Source organism: Bufo bufo, chromosome 5, assembly GCF_905171765.1.
Source record: "Bufo bufo chromosome 5, aBufBuf1.1, whole genome shotgun sequence".
NCBI lineage: Eukaryota > Metazoa > Chordata > Amphibia > Anura > Bufonidae > Bufo > Bufo bufo.
Window position 1 is genome coordinate 371,176,658 of NC_053393.1, and position 15,418 is coordinate 371,192,075.

At 40.4% G+C, this 15,418-nt stretch overlaps 1 protein-coding gene across 2 annotated transcripts in view; it reads left to right on the forward strand.

The window, feature by feature from the left end:
- Nucleotides 1-14,948, forward strand: part of CDYL (chromodomain Y like) — an 86,585-nt gene extending 71,637 nt beyond the window's left edge. For both annotated transcript variants that reach the window (XM_040432044.1, XM_040432045.1), the window contains 4 exons: nt 5,745-5,917; nt 12,125-12,335; nt 13,598-13,741; nt 13,834-14,948. In XM_040432044.1, coding sequence (XP_040287978.1) covers nt 5,745-5,917; nt 12,125-12,335; nt 13,598-13,741; nt 13,834-13,992 — 687 coding nt within the window. In that variant the 3' untranslated portion in view covers nt 13,993-14,948. The remainder of the gene's footprint in view (nt 1-5,744; nt 5,918-12,124; nt 12,336-13,597; nt 13,742-13,833) is intronic.
- The last annotated feature ends 470 nt before the right edge of the window (nt 14,949-15,418 follow it).

The following is a 15,418-nucleotide window of genomic DNA, read 5'->3' on the forward strand; positions in this document are numbered from 1 at the left end:
ATGTAAAAAGACACCCCAAAACACATTCCTCAACTTCTCCTGAATACAGAGATACCAGATGTGTGACACTTTTTTGCAGCCTAGGTGGGCAAAGGTGCCCAAATTCCTTTTAGGAGGGCATTTTTAGACATTTGGATACCAGACTTCTTCTCACGCTTTGGGGCCCCTAAAATGCCAGGGCAGTATAAATACCCCACATGTGACCCCATTTTGGAAAGAAGACACCCCAAGGTATTCAATGAGGGGCATGGCGAGTTCATAGAAAAAAAAAAATTTTGGCACAAGTTAGCGGAAATTGATTTTTTTGATTTTGTTCTCACAAAGTCTCCCTTTCCGCTGACTTGGGACAAAAATTTAAATCTTTCATGGACTCAATATGCCCCTCAGCGAATACCTTAGGGTGTCTTCTTTCCGAAATGGTGTTATTTGTGGGGTGTTTGTACTGCCCTGGCATTTGAGGGTCTCCACAATCATTACATGTATGCCCAGCATTAGGAGTTTCTGCTATTCTCCTTATATTGAGCATACGGGTAATGAGATTTTTTTTTTCCGTTCAGCCTCTGGGCTGAAAGAAAAAAATGAACGGCACAGATTTCTTCATTCGCATCGATCAATGTGGATGAAAAAATCTCTGCCAAAAAAAGAAAAAGGAGGGGAAAGGCGTCTGCCAGGACATAGGAGCTCCGCCCAACATCCATACCCACTTAGCTCGTATGCCCTGGCAAACCCGATTTCTCCATTCACATCAATCGATGTGGATGAATAAATCATTGCTGGGATTTTTTTTTTTTATATATATACAAAGTGTTTGCCAAAGTATATGAACACCGCCACCTCCTCAGCTCATATGCCTCGGCAAACGTATCTTTTACTGCAGAGGAGAAATCTCGTCTTGCAGCGCCGCATACACCGACTTGCATGTAATCTGACAGCAGCGCAATGCTTCTGTCAGAATGCACATCAGTGCTGCAGCTAGTCGATCGGTTGGTCCACCTGGAAGGTAAAAAAAAAAAAAAAGAAAAAACCAGGCCGCAACGCAATAAATTTATTAACTGTTGAACGGAACATAGAAACTTTTTTTTAACTGAACGTTTAACTTTTTTACTTACCGGTAATTTTTTTTTTGTTTAGTTTTTTTTACCTTTATAGAACAAACCTCTCCTTCCCCATGGGACAATGTGCAAAGCGCAAATCGCCCAAAGATGTGGCGAAGTACGTTATGCACTTTATTCCAGGTGAAAGGAGAGGTTTGCAGCAGCTGTGAGTAAAAGGGCCCTAATAGCCCTGTGTGCCTGTCCTGTGAGATGCAATCCCTATGCTAGGTGTACCTGTGTGTGGTACTTCCGGAAACACTCTCCATAGCATAGGGCAGGGTGGTCAGGACAGTCAGGACAGAAATAGCGGGTGTCACGCCTTATTCCACTCCTGCTACAGACACGACATTTTTTTCGGGGTGGCGGTTGGGTTGAGGTACCAGCAACGACACTGGGGAAATGTCGCTCGTGTAGACGGCTAACTACACTGGTGGATGGGGCCACGGAACCTCCTGGGTAAAGGAGGTTCTCGATGATCTCTTCCTGGAATTTGAGGAAGGATCCTGTTCTCCCAGCCTTACTGTAGAGAACAAAACTATTATAGGCAGCCAATTGAATTAAATATACAGACACCTTCTTATACCAGCGTCTGGTTCTGCGGGAAACTAAATAGGGAGCCAACATCTGGTCATTGAAGTCCACCCCTCCCATGAGCGCATTATAGTCGTGGACTGAGAGGGGCTTTTCAATGACACGGGTTGCCCTTTCAATTTGGATTGTCGTGTCTGCGTGAATGGAGGAGAGCATGTAAACGTCACGCTTGTCTCTCCATTTCACCGCGAGCAGTTCTTCATTACACAAGGCAGCCCTCTCCCCCCTTGCAAGACGGGTGGTTACAAGCCGTTGGGGGAAGCCCACACGACAAGTTCGCGCGGTGCCACAGGCGCAAATCCGTTCTAGAAACAAATGCCTAAAGAGGGCCACACTTGTATAGAAATTGTCCACATAAAGATGGTACCCCTTGCCGAATAAGGGTGACACCAAGTCCCAGACTGTCTTCCCACTGCTCCCCAGGTAGTCAGGGCAACCGACCGGCTCCAGGGTCTGATCTTTTCCCTCATAGATCCGAAATTTGTGGGTATAGCCTGTGGCCCTTTCACAGAGCTTATACAATTTGACCCCATACCGGGCACGCTTGCTTGGGATGTATTGTTTGAAGCCAAGGCGCCCGGTAAAATGTATTAGGGACTCGTCTACGCAGATGTTTTGCTCGGGGGTATACAAATCTGCAAATTTCTGGTTGAAATGGTCTATGAGGGGCCGAATTTTGTGGAGCCGGTCAAAAGCTGGGTGGCCTCTGGGACGGGAGGTGGTGTTGTCGTTAAAATGCAGAAAACGTAGGATGGGCATAAGAGCTTCCCGGGTTGGCGGATATAAATTGTGTGGCATACCGATTTGTTTCTGCCACGACTAAGTCCAAGAGTTCCGCAGTCAAGAACAGCTCAAAAAATCCCAGGGCCGAACCGATTTGAGCCGTCTCAACCCGAACTCCAGACTGGGCGGTGAAAGGGGGAACTACTGGTGCGGCTGAAGTTGGTGACTGCCAATCAGGGTTTGCCAGCACCTCAGGGATTCTAGGGGCTCTACGGGCCTGTCTGCGCGGTGGCTGCGACGGGGTAACTAGTGCACGTGCCACCGTACCAGCTTCAACTGCCCTTCTGGTGCTCGCCACGTCACCATGTTGTACGGCAGTGCTGGTACTAGGTCCAGGAAGGGCTGCGCTGCTGGTGTATGCCTCACCACGTGATCCGGCAGCGACAGCCCCACTCTGCTGCTCTTGAAACGGATCCTGCGTAACCTGTGGTCTAGCGACACGGGGCCGGGTACGCCTGGTGCTGCCAGGGACCTCCACCTCCTCGTCCGAACTTTGGGTCAGAGAGCCACTGCTTTCTACAGGTTCATATTCTGACCCGCTAGATTCGTCAGATGAGGGTTCCCACTCCTCATCCGACTGGGTCAGAATCCTGTAGGCCTCTTCAGAAGAATACCCCCTGTTTGACATTTTGGACTACTAAATTTAGGGGTATTCCCTGAGACTACCCAAGAAAAAAAGCAAACCTGTCTTACAAAGGGGAGGCTAGCAAAGTACCGGAGGCTGCTGCGGTTGATAAAAAATATCAAAACTGATTTTTTTATCGCCGCAGTGCGTGTAAAGTGAATGTGCAGTGATCAAAAAACAACATTTTTTTTTTGTCACTGCGGTGGGGCAGGCGTGGGTGAACGCACGTGTGGGCGACCGATCAGGCCTGATCGGGCAAACACTGCGTTTTGGGTGGAGGGCGAACTAAAGTGACACTAATACTATTATAGATCTGACCGTGATCAGTTTTGATCACTTACAGATACTATAAAAGTACAAATGCTGATTAGCAATACGCTAATCAGCGAATAAAAGTGACTGCGGTGCGGTCGGGTGGGCGCTAACTGACGCTAACTACCTAACCAAGGGGCCTAAACTATCCCTAAAACCTAACAGCCAATACTAGTGAAAAAAAAAATGTGACAGTTTACACTGATCACTTTTTGTCTTTCACTAAGTGATTGACAGGGGGCGATCAAGGGGTTAATTCGGGTGATGGGGGTGATGGAGGGTGATCTGGGGCTAAGGACAGTGTTTGGTGGGTACTCACAGTGAAGTCTGCTTCTCTGCTGGATCCAACCGACGAAAAGGACCAGCAGAGGAGAAGAGAAGCCATATAACAGATCATATTTACTAATATGATCTGTTATCTGGCTTCTGATTTGATTTTTTGAAAATCGCCAGCCTGCCAGCCAATGATCGTTGCTGGCAGGCTGGTGACGAAATACTTCTTTAACTTTTGCCGGCCCGCGATGCGCATGCGCGGGCCGGCAATGCACGAAATCTCGCGTCTCGCGAGAGGACGCACCGGCGCGTCCACCCAGAACAACAGGACCGCCGCAAAGACGCAATCCTGCGTACGGCGGTCCTGAGGAGGCTAATGAGTGTTCGCATGTTCACTCGTTAGCGATCATCTGGCAGTGTAATACTGCCTGCCTGTAATATTGATTGCCCAATGAGTGAGAAAACGATCATCAGGCAATCCAAACCTTTTGAGATGATAAAAAAATTATCGTTTGCAGACAGCAGATTGTGGTGTCTAATAACGATCTGCTGCCGGCAAAGCACCATACAGCATGGGGACAAGCAATGGCATAGTGATCGCTCCTCCCCATGCTGCGGAGAAGATCACTGCATGTAATACCAGGAGGGACCGCTTCCCTCCCGACAGTTGTTTGCCACATCTTTGTATAATACAGCCTTTAGCCTTTAAAAGGTATCAACCACTGAGGGATCTCAATTTTTGTATCTTCTATTTACTGGCTAACACGGTAGAAATAAATTTGACTCTGTTTTAAAAACATTTTACCAAATGGACAGCCCTTTAAAGCTATTTGATTTACAGTAATACTACTTTAATTTTAGACAGATGCATCTTGTGTGGAATTACTGCTCCTTTTACTCTGAATTGACTATTTAATTTCTAATATTTCTGTAATATAGTGATACTTGACATAATTACAGAATGCTGAGATGAGTTAGGAAGGCAGTTCAGTAATGCAAGCAGGGAATTCCAATGAGACCTCATGCTTCCACAGTTGCTACCACGAAGCTTGTATAGAGGGAAATGTAAAAAGAAGGTAGATTGGGCTGTGTATAGAAGATGGATTTAACTTCCTGTAATTGTACATTTTGTGTTGTGTATATGCAGTTTGTATATACTTTTTTGTTTGTGGCAGTTACATAACTTAAAGGGGTTGTCCGAGTTATGAAGAAAAAAAATATAGCACTGTAAATCTGATGTGCAGCAATATATATCTAAGCTAAGCAAGTTTTAGGAAAAAAAGATTATACATTTCCTCATTTCCCTGGTTCTATTCTGGCCCTTTGTTTACCCGCTCTGCAAAGGGAGTGAATAAGTCTTCCCTGAGTGACATGTCTGCCTGCTGGGACACTCAGCAGCATGTTGTATGTGTGGGACTACAAGTCCCAGCTGTACAATGACACTGCTGATACACACAGGATCTTCTCCCTACTTGTTCTTGTGCAATGCTCTGCAGAACTCCTCTAGTCTGTCAGCTCCTGTGTCCAGCATCTGTCTCACTGCCTGCAGCTACTCAGTAAAGCCTTCAGCTCTGAGTCTGCTGAAGGGGTAAAAGTTTTTCCTGAAGAATCCAAGGAGAGAGCAGACACATATCTGCTGTCTCAGGCTTGTGAACGAAACATCATCAGAGCAGGGAAAGAAGCTATCACAAGTCATATGACCCTCAGTGAAATCTGAGAAAGGAACCACTGCAGATGCAGTAAGTACATGGTAAAGCCTCTTCATTTGATTAGTTAGAAACACACAAAAAAATAACTGACAACCCCTTTAAGTTGGTAAATCAAAGTACAAAAATTGGAAGAACTTTTTTGGGCTATAAAACCCTGCTTCAAGTTATGATTTAGTTTTGCGTTTGCATCTTTCATTTTAGAATTCTAAGCTGTGTAAATTTATAAAAGCCGGGCTAGACAGTCCAAACTTTTCTGCAGCCTTCCTTTCTTGCTAATAACAAGACTTAGCAGTTTCATATTGCCTGGGTAAGAGTAATCTACTGCCATAAATTGAACATTCTCTCTCTGTCTTGCAGGTAATGAAGGAGGTCCAGGGTGCACTAGCCACGGCAGCTGCAGATGACAGCAAGCTAGTTCTTTTCAGTGCAGTTGGGAGTGTGTTTTGCTGTGGGCTGGATTTTATTTATTTTATAAGACGCTTGACAGATGATCGAAAAAAAGAGAGCACTAAAATGGCAGATGCAATTAGGTATGTGCACAATCTCTAAAAACTGTGCCGCGTTATATACAAGTAGCTTGGAGTAATCAGTGGAAAATGAATTCATTCAAGCAGTTACTGTATATATTTGCCAGTTCATATTTGACCTATTGTACAAATGTTGAATGTTAGATTAGTGTGTGCGTTAAAAAAAAAATTTAATTAAAAATTTTTGTGTTATAAGGAAATGGTAGAATATATAACTTACTGTTTAATTTTCATATCCATTATTAACCAACCAACACCAGACCTAAGCGTAAATAATTAAAACATTATTGGCATGCATAAAATTTTGCAGACTGACAATTTGTCAGTGTATAATTTTTGCTGAGAGCACAAGTTGTAATGTATTCGTGATCCCTTTTTTTTCTGGCGCACAGGTAATTAGGGGTTCCTGGTTTGGCCATTGGCAGGGTTTAGTGTTTCTAGTTTTCTATTGCAAATTGAGCAATGAGGGAGGATACACTCTGCAGCTAGTTACTTGACAGCCAGAAGTGTTTTTGTTAAAACAAACAAAAAAAAAGGACCGAAATGACTGATTTCCTGGGTGATATGTAAAAGAATAATTTTTTTTATATATTGTATTTGTTACAGATCTGATTGCTATATGAGAAAGGATAGGATCCAATGAGAAAAGGTTATGGTCTCATGCACGCAACTGTGACCGCTTTGTGGTTTCGCAAACTGCTGATCCACAGAATACCGATGCGGTCCGTGTGCGGTCTGCGTTGACTGAGTCCATGGTCCCTGTTTTGCAGACATGTCTTTTGTGCATCCATTTGTCTGTTCTGCAAAGGGATAGAACATGTCCTATACTTGGCCACAAAGTGCAGACCATGAACCCATTGAAGTTAATGAGTCTGAAAAAAAAAAAGGCGGGTGCAACACAGAGCGCATCCATATTTTGTAGATCTTTAGGCAGCCGTACTTAGTTTCTTGTTTTTTTGTGGATCTCACAGGCTGGAAGCTATATCAGTAATACACACAGTATTACTCATACAGCCAATGCGTTCCAATACAGAAGTATTGGAATGCATTGTAAAGGATTAGACCCCCAAAAGTTCAAGTCCCAAAGTGGGACAAAAAATAAAGTGAAAAGAAAAGTTGAAAAAATAAACTTTCCCCCCCCAAAAAATTAAAAGTTTCAAGTAAAAATAAACAAAAACGTAATTTTCCCCAAATAAAGTTTAAAAAAAATTGTAAAAAGTAGAGGGGAAATATTAGGTATCGCTGTGTCCGTATCGACCGGCTCTATAAACATATCACATGACCTAACCCCTCAGATGAACACCGTAAAAATAAATGCTAAATAAACAATTTTTTTGTCACCTTACATCACAAAAAGTACAACAGCAAGCGATCAAAAAGTCACACGCACCCCAAAATAGTGCCAATAAAACCGTCATCTCATCCCGCAAAAATCATACCCTACCTAAAATAATCGCCTAAAAACTGGCACTCAGAATATGGAGACACTAAAACATGATTTTCTTTTTTGTTTCAAAAAAGATATTGTGTAAAACTTACATAAATAAAAAAAAAGTGTACATATTAGGTATCGCCGCGTCCGTATCGACCGGCTCTATAAAAATATCACATGACCTAACCCCTCAGATGAACACCGTAAAAAAATTTAAATAAAAACTATGCTAAATAAACAATTTTTTTGTCACCTTACATCACAAAAAGTGTAATGGCAAGCGATCAAAAAGTCACACGCACCCCAAAATAGTGCCAATAAAACCGTCATCTCATCCCGCAAAAATCATACCCTACCCAAGGTAATCGCCCAAAAACTGAAAAAATTATGGCTTTCAGACTATGGAAACACAAACTATGGAAACACTAAAACATGATATTTTTTTTGCTTCAAAAAAGAAATCATTGTGTAAACTTAAATAAAATAAAAAGTATACATATTAGGTATCGCCGCATCCGTGACAACCTGGTCTATAAAAATATCACATGATCTAACCTGTCAGATGAATGTTGTAAATAACCAAAAATAAAAACTGGGCCAAAACAGCTATTTCTTGTTATCTTGCCTCACAAAAAGTGTAATATAGAGCAACCAAAAATCATATGTACCCTAAACTAGTACCAACAATACTGCCACCCTATCCCGTAGTTTCTAAAATGGGGCCACTTTTTTGGAGTTTCTACTCTAGGAGTGCATCAGGGGGGCTTCAAATGGGACATGGTGTCAAAAAAACCAGTCCAGCAAAATCTGCCTTCCAAAAACCATATGGCATTCCTTTCCTTCTGCGCCCTGCCGTGTGCCCGTACAGCGGTTTACGACCACATATGGGGTGTTTCTGTAAACGGCAGAATCTGGGTCATAAATATTGAGTTTGGTTTGGCTGTTAACCCTTGCTTTGTAACTGGAAAAAAATTATTAAAATGGAAAATCTGCCAAAAAAGTGAAATTTTGAAATTGTATCTCTATTTTCCATTACTTCTTGTGGAACACCTAAAGGGTTAACGACGTTTGTAAAATCAGTTTTGAATACCTTGAGGGGTGTAGTTTATAGAATGGGGTCATTTTTTGGTGGTTTCTATTATGTAAGCCTCGCAAAGTGACTTCAGACCTGAACTGGTCCCTAAAAATTGGGTTTTTGAAAATTTCTGAAAAAATTCAAGATTTGTTTCTAAACTTCTAAGCCTTGTAACATCCCCAAAAAATAAAATATCTTTCCCAAAATGATCCAAACATGAAGTAGACATATGGGGAATGTAAAGTAATAACTATTTTTGGAGGTATTACTATGTATTATAGAAGTAGAGAAATTGAAACTTGGAAATTTGCAATTTTCTACAAATTTTTGGTAAATTTGTTTGTTTTTTTTATAAATAAAAATTAGTATTTTTTACCAGTGTCATGAAGTACAATATGTGACGAAAAAACAATCTCAGAATGGCATGGATAAGTCAAAGCGTTTTAAAGTTATCACTACTTAAAGTGACACTGGTCAGATTTGCAAAAAATGGCTGGGTCTTTAACCCTTTCATGACCAAGGGTCATTGATGCCCCAATGTCCAGGTCAAAATTTTCAAATCTGACATGCGTCACTTTATGTGGTAATAGCTTTGGAACACTTTTACTTATCCATGCCATTCTGAGATTGTTTTCTCGTAACACATTGTACTTCATGACAGTCATATATTTGAGTCAATATATTTCACCTTTATTTATGAAAAAATCCCAAATTTACCAAAAATTTGGAAAAATTCACAATTTTCCAAATTTCAATTTCTCTGCTTCTAAAACAGAAAGTCATACCTAATAAAATATTTATTACTTAACATTCCCCATATGTCTACTTTATGTTGGCATCATTTTGGAAATGTCATTTTATTATTTTAGGACGTTAGAAGGCTTAGAAGTTTAGAAGCAATTCTTACAATTTTTAAGAAAATTTCCAAAACCCACCTTTTAAGGACCAGTTCAGGTCTGAAGTCACTTTATGGGGCTTACATAGTGGAAACCCCCATAAATGACCCCATTGTAGAAACTACACCCCTCAAATTACTCAAAACTGATTTAAAAAAAACTTTGTTAACCCTTTAGGCGTTCCACAAGAATTAAAGGAAAATGGAGATGAAATTTCACCTTTTTGGCAGATTTTCCATTTTTATAATTTTTTTTTCTTTAACACATTGAGAGTTAACAGCCAAACAAAACTCATAATTTATTACCCTGATTCCGCCGTTTACAGAAACACCCCACATGTGGTCGTAAACTGCTGTACGGGCACACGGCAGGGCGCAGAAGGAAAGGAATGCCATACGGTTTTTGGAAGGCAGATTTTGCTGGATTGGTTTTCTGAACGCCATATGTTTTTTATTTTTGTGCCGATCGTCTTGTGCAGGGGCTCGTTTTTTGCAGAAAGTGTTGAGGTTTTTATTGGTACCATTTTTGGGTACATAGGATTTTTTGATCATTCATTATTACACTTTATGGGGCAAGGTGACCCAAAAATTGGCTGTTTTGGAACAGTTTTCATTTATTTATTTTTACAGTGTTCATCTGAAAAGTTAGGTCATGTGATAGTTTTATAGAGAAGATCGTTACGGACGTGGCAATACCTAATATGTATATTTTTTCTTATTTATTTAAGTTTTACACAATAATAGCATTTTTGAAACCCAAAAAATGATGTTTTAGTGTCTCTATAGTCTGAGAGCCATCGCTTTTTTTATTTTTTGGGCGATTGTCTTAAATAGGTTATCATTTTTTGCGGGACGAGGTGACGGTTTGATTGGTACTATTTTGGGGGTCATAAGCCTTTTTGATCGCTTGCTGTTGCACTTTTTGTGATGTAAGGTGACAAAAATATCTTTTGGCACTGTTTTTTTTATTTTATTTTTATGGTGTTTATCTGACGGGGTCTATCATGTGATATATTTATAGAGATGGTCGTTACGGACGTGGCGACACCTAATATGTGTATTTTATTTATTTTTTTCATTTTTTTTATAGGAAAAGGCAATTTCTTTTTTCTAATTTACATTTTTATTTATTTATTTATTTTTACTTTTATTATTTTCACTATTTTTTTTATCAGTTCCCTCTTGGATCTTGAAGATCCAGTGGGGCTGATAGTTGTACTATACTTTGCAATGCTCTTGCATTCCAAAGTATAGTACTTCCAGATTGCCTGTAGGTGGCAGCACTGGATGCCTTTGCCATGGCAACCGGACGCTTTTGCAAAGCGTCCGGTTGCCATGGCAACCATCGGGTGCTGCAATCACAGCGCTGCAGCCCCGATGGTGGAGAGAGGGAGCTCCCTCCCTCTGTTAACCCCATGGATGCCGCAACCGCGGCATCTATAGGGGTTACAGGAGAGTGTCAGCATAGAGCTGACACTCTCTGCTGATGGCGGCGGCTCAGTAATTGAGCCGCCGCCATCGCACACAGCAGGGGGATCGGGGGGGGGGGGGGCAGCGCTGGAAAGGGGGGGGGGTCGGGAGGCTGCCCACAATATCGAGGATATCGAGGGAGGCTGGGGCAGGAGGGGCGGCTTGAAAATGAATGCAGGGGGCGGGGAGGGAGCGGACCGCATGCCATCCGAGCAGGAGAGGGGCACAGATCAGCAGAGCACAGATGGGGGGGCACAGATCGGCATTAAGGGCTTGGAGGGGCACAGATCGGGGGGCATGAGTTACACTATCTGCTTTCAGGCTTTGATCTGCAGAGCGCAGATCAGAGCCTGAAACCGGCACTTTAACACTGCCGCGATCCGATTGGTTAGTCTGCACAGACTAACCAATCGGATCGATTGCCGGCAAGGGGCCACTCTGATTGGCCCCTTGCCGGCATTACTAGACTGTATGCTGTCCGTGACAGCAGCAGGGCAGGGGCAGAAGCTTAAATCCAAGCGCTTTGCAGCGCTTGGATTAAAGAGCTGCCAGAACGTTTATATACGTGGTAGCTGCACGGGGCATGTGCAGCTATCACGTATATATACAGATTGCAGAAGTGAAGGGGTTAAGGTGAAATAGGGCTGAGTCCTTAAGGGTTTAAAGGGTTTGTCATACCATTAAATGTCATATTAATTTTATAGATCATACATGTCAGGAAATTTTCCAATGAAGAGTTATGATGTTTACTTACAAAGTATGGCACTGCCTGGAGTTCAAAGTGTAAAGCAGTCTGCTCATCCCTCTACTGAGCTTGAGTGCTGCTGGTCACACATTCTCAATGATTCTCCCCAGTTTTTTGCATAGTGACCCTTAGAGAGACATTTTTTTTTTAGCACCTCTGCAGTGAATACAACAAGTGTGAACGCTATTTCTGGTAGCTGCTCAGCAGTGAACAGAGGATCACCATGTATGTAGCAGCAGCACAAGACTCAGTAGATAGACGTTCCCATTGCTATACATTGTGAACACCAGATGGCATCATATTATGTAAGTAAATATATCATAACTCTTCACTGGATAATTTAAGTGGAAGATAAGCTTAATTGTTTTACAATCTATAAAATGATGGTCCGGTGTAACTGTCAGTATCAAGTCCCTCTTGGGTAGTAGGTTACTATTTGTCACTTTTTAATTTAATGTCTCAAGAGTACCCGCATGCCCTGCCAGCACTGGATTAATAGCTGTATGACACAATCTAGTAAATATATCTCTTATAATTATGCATTTATTTTGTTATATTTTTTTATATTAACTCTTGGATATATTATTTTGCAGAGTATTTGTAAATACTTTTATTCAGTTTAAGAAACCAATTATCGTTGCTGTAAATGGACCTGCAATAGGATTGGGGGCTTCTATATTGCCACTTTGTGATGTTATCTGGGCAAATGAGAAGGCATGGTTTCAGACACCTTACACTACTTTTGGACAAAGCCCAGATGGTTGTTCATCATTACTATTTCCTAAAATAATGGGCATTGCATCAGTAAGTTTTCTTTTTTACAGTTATTTCATTTCACAGACATTGTTATTACTTATTGATTAACTCACTACAGTCATATAATACTCTGAATAGATTAAGTTACTGTTAAATTGCGGATTTTATATTAAAGTGGAAATAACACAATCTGAAACTAGAAAGATGTTTGAAAAGCTTTTGCGCCTTCCCCTATTTTACATAGTAACATAGTATATAAGGCCGAAAAAATACATCTGTCCTTCCAGTTCGGCCTGTCATCCTGCAAGTTGATCCAGAATAAGGCAAATAAAACCCTGTGAGGTAGAAGCCAATTTTCCCCACTTAAGGGGGAAAAAATTCCTTCCCGACTCCAATCAGGCAATCAGAATAACTCCCTGGATCAACGACCCCTCTCTAGTATCTATAGCCTGTAATATTATTACACTCCAGAAATACATCCAGGACCCTCTTGAATTTCTTTATTGTACTCACCATGACCACCTCCTCAGGCAGAGAGTTCCATAGTCTCACTGCTCTTACCGTAAAGAATCCTTTTCTATGTTTGTGTACAAACCTTCTTTCCTCCAGACGCAGAGGATGTCCCCTCGTCACAGTCCTAGGGATAAATAGATGATGGGAGAGATCTCTGTACTGCCCCCGGATATATTTATACATAGTAATTATATCTCCCCTCAGTCGTCTTTTTTCTAAAGTGAATAACCCTAATTTTGATAATCTTTCAGGGTACTGTAGTTGCTCCATTCCAGTTATTACCTTAGTTTCCCTCCTCTGAACCCTCTCCAGCTCTGCTATGTCTGCCTTGTTCACAGGAGCCCAGAACTGTACATAGTACTCCATGTGTGGTCTGACTAGTGATTTGAAAAGTGGTAGGACTATGTTCTCATCTTGGGCATCCATGCCCCTTTTGATGCAACCCATTATCTTATTGGCCTTGTTACCTTAAGTTTTGCTGAATCTTTTCCCACAATACTATACAGCAATCTACTTCTTCTGCTCTAACACATGCCACCTGCAGATTGTACTGTATTTCGTGGATGATAGGTCCTCTTTAAAGTAACATTTTGCCACAATGGTTTTGACAAAAAATTTGGTAAATATGCTAGTGAAAACACTGCAAAATTGTTAAAAAATGTATGTGAATCCAAAATTATATAAAAATAAAAAAGAAAACAAACATTTGATATACATGCGATTGATAATTTGCATTGGATAGTTCTTCTTCCAATCATGTGAATAGTTACCAAACATTTCATGTTCTTTCATTTTAGGCGAATGAGATGTTACTCAGTGGAAGGAAACTAACGGCTCAAGAAGCATGTGCAAAAGGCCTTGTATCTCAGGTCTTCTGGCCTGGGACATTCACACAAGAAGTTATGGTCCGCATTAAGGAACTTGTGAACTGCAATCCCGTAGTATGTGGATCTTATGTTATGAAGATATCTTATTGCTCACTTGGTTATGGATGAGGTACAAAATATTCATTTTCTTTCTCCTTGTTCAACAGGTACTTGAAGAGTCCAAAGCTTTAGTCCGGAATGTCATGAGAGGAGATTTGGAACAAACAAATGAAAGGGAGTGTGAACTGCTTAAGAAGATCTGGGGATCTGCTCAAGGAATGGACTCCATGTTGAAATACTTGCAAAGGAAAATTGACGAATTTTAAAAATCCATTACTTTTGTTTTATGAAATAGCCTTGAAACACTTAAAGGGATATCTGCACCCATTGCGATGCGCTAGATTATTTAAAGTTGTTTTTTTTTTCTTTCACGTTTGGAACAAATAACTGAACCCTGCCAGTTTTTTTTTATTTTCTGGGCAGACGTACGATATGGAGTATACTTACAAAACATCTAGCAATCCACTTCTTGAACGCTGTAGAAGTTGTACCGAAAGAAGATGTTGACAAACTTTTGCGTGACAAGGAAATATAGAAAATGCATATTTTTTTTGTTCATAAGATATATATATATGAAATTTATATAAATATATATTTAAAATAAAATAAAAAAAACGGGTAGCAGTGAGCCCTGACTTTCATTGCCCACTGAGGTTGGAAGGTAAAATACCTCAGACATGGACTTTTTTTTTTGTAAAGGACTTAATCAGTTCCCACAAAACTATAACTGTGTACGGATGCATCGTAACAAGCCCCAAAAAGAGTGTGCGTAAACTCAGGACATATGCTAATAAAATGGAGAGGAAAGGAAAACAGATCTTTGTATATTGTCAGGAACATGTCCAGGTTATTTTTACATTAGCATGATGAAACCACTGTCAAGGTATTTTTCCTTTGTGTGAAGCAGTATTAACAGGTCACTGATTTATCTTGTGTCTAAGGCTGAGGTTCATTTACTCTTCAGAAGCAATTTTATATAGTTGTTTAGTTCCTGAGTGAAACTTCCTAGCTGTTTGCAGGTAATGTATTACACCAAAAATAATTTTATGTTCATACATGTATAAATGTTAGGTATCACTAGAATATATTTTATTATTTAAGTTAATTTTGGTACACTATTAAATTGCAAAATACCCTCCCCAAACTACCTTTTTTTTATTAGGAGTGTGCTATTCTATTCTATTGCCTTTTTTAATCAATACACTATACAAATCCCAAATATATATATATATATATATATATATATATATATATATATATATTTTACTTTTCTGTATAGTTTAGGAGTGTCTCTGTAAATATATCAAATGTGCCATCAATTCCCGGAGGGTATCATTGATTGGTGACTACAGATTTATTACTCTGGAAACTGAAATATCTGTTCTTGCAAAGTAGTTGAATATATGAAGAAAAGTAATCCACGTTATTTTTGTACAGTTTTTACATTTTTACTTCAAACTGACCATATCCCATTCTTGTCGGAGAGTTGTTCTCTGTGTAAATCTGCCTGTAGCTTGGGTTGGTACAGTATTTGCATTTATTGGACCTATGCCTTTGTTCAGAAGATAAAATATATACATTGTACAGTCTGTAAAGTTTTCTAAAATATACAGCTGTGAAATTGGCTAAAATAAAACTAATTTTTCTTAACTTAATGTTCTGGCAGGCTTTTGTGATTTATTTTTCTGTCAC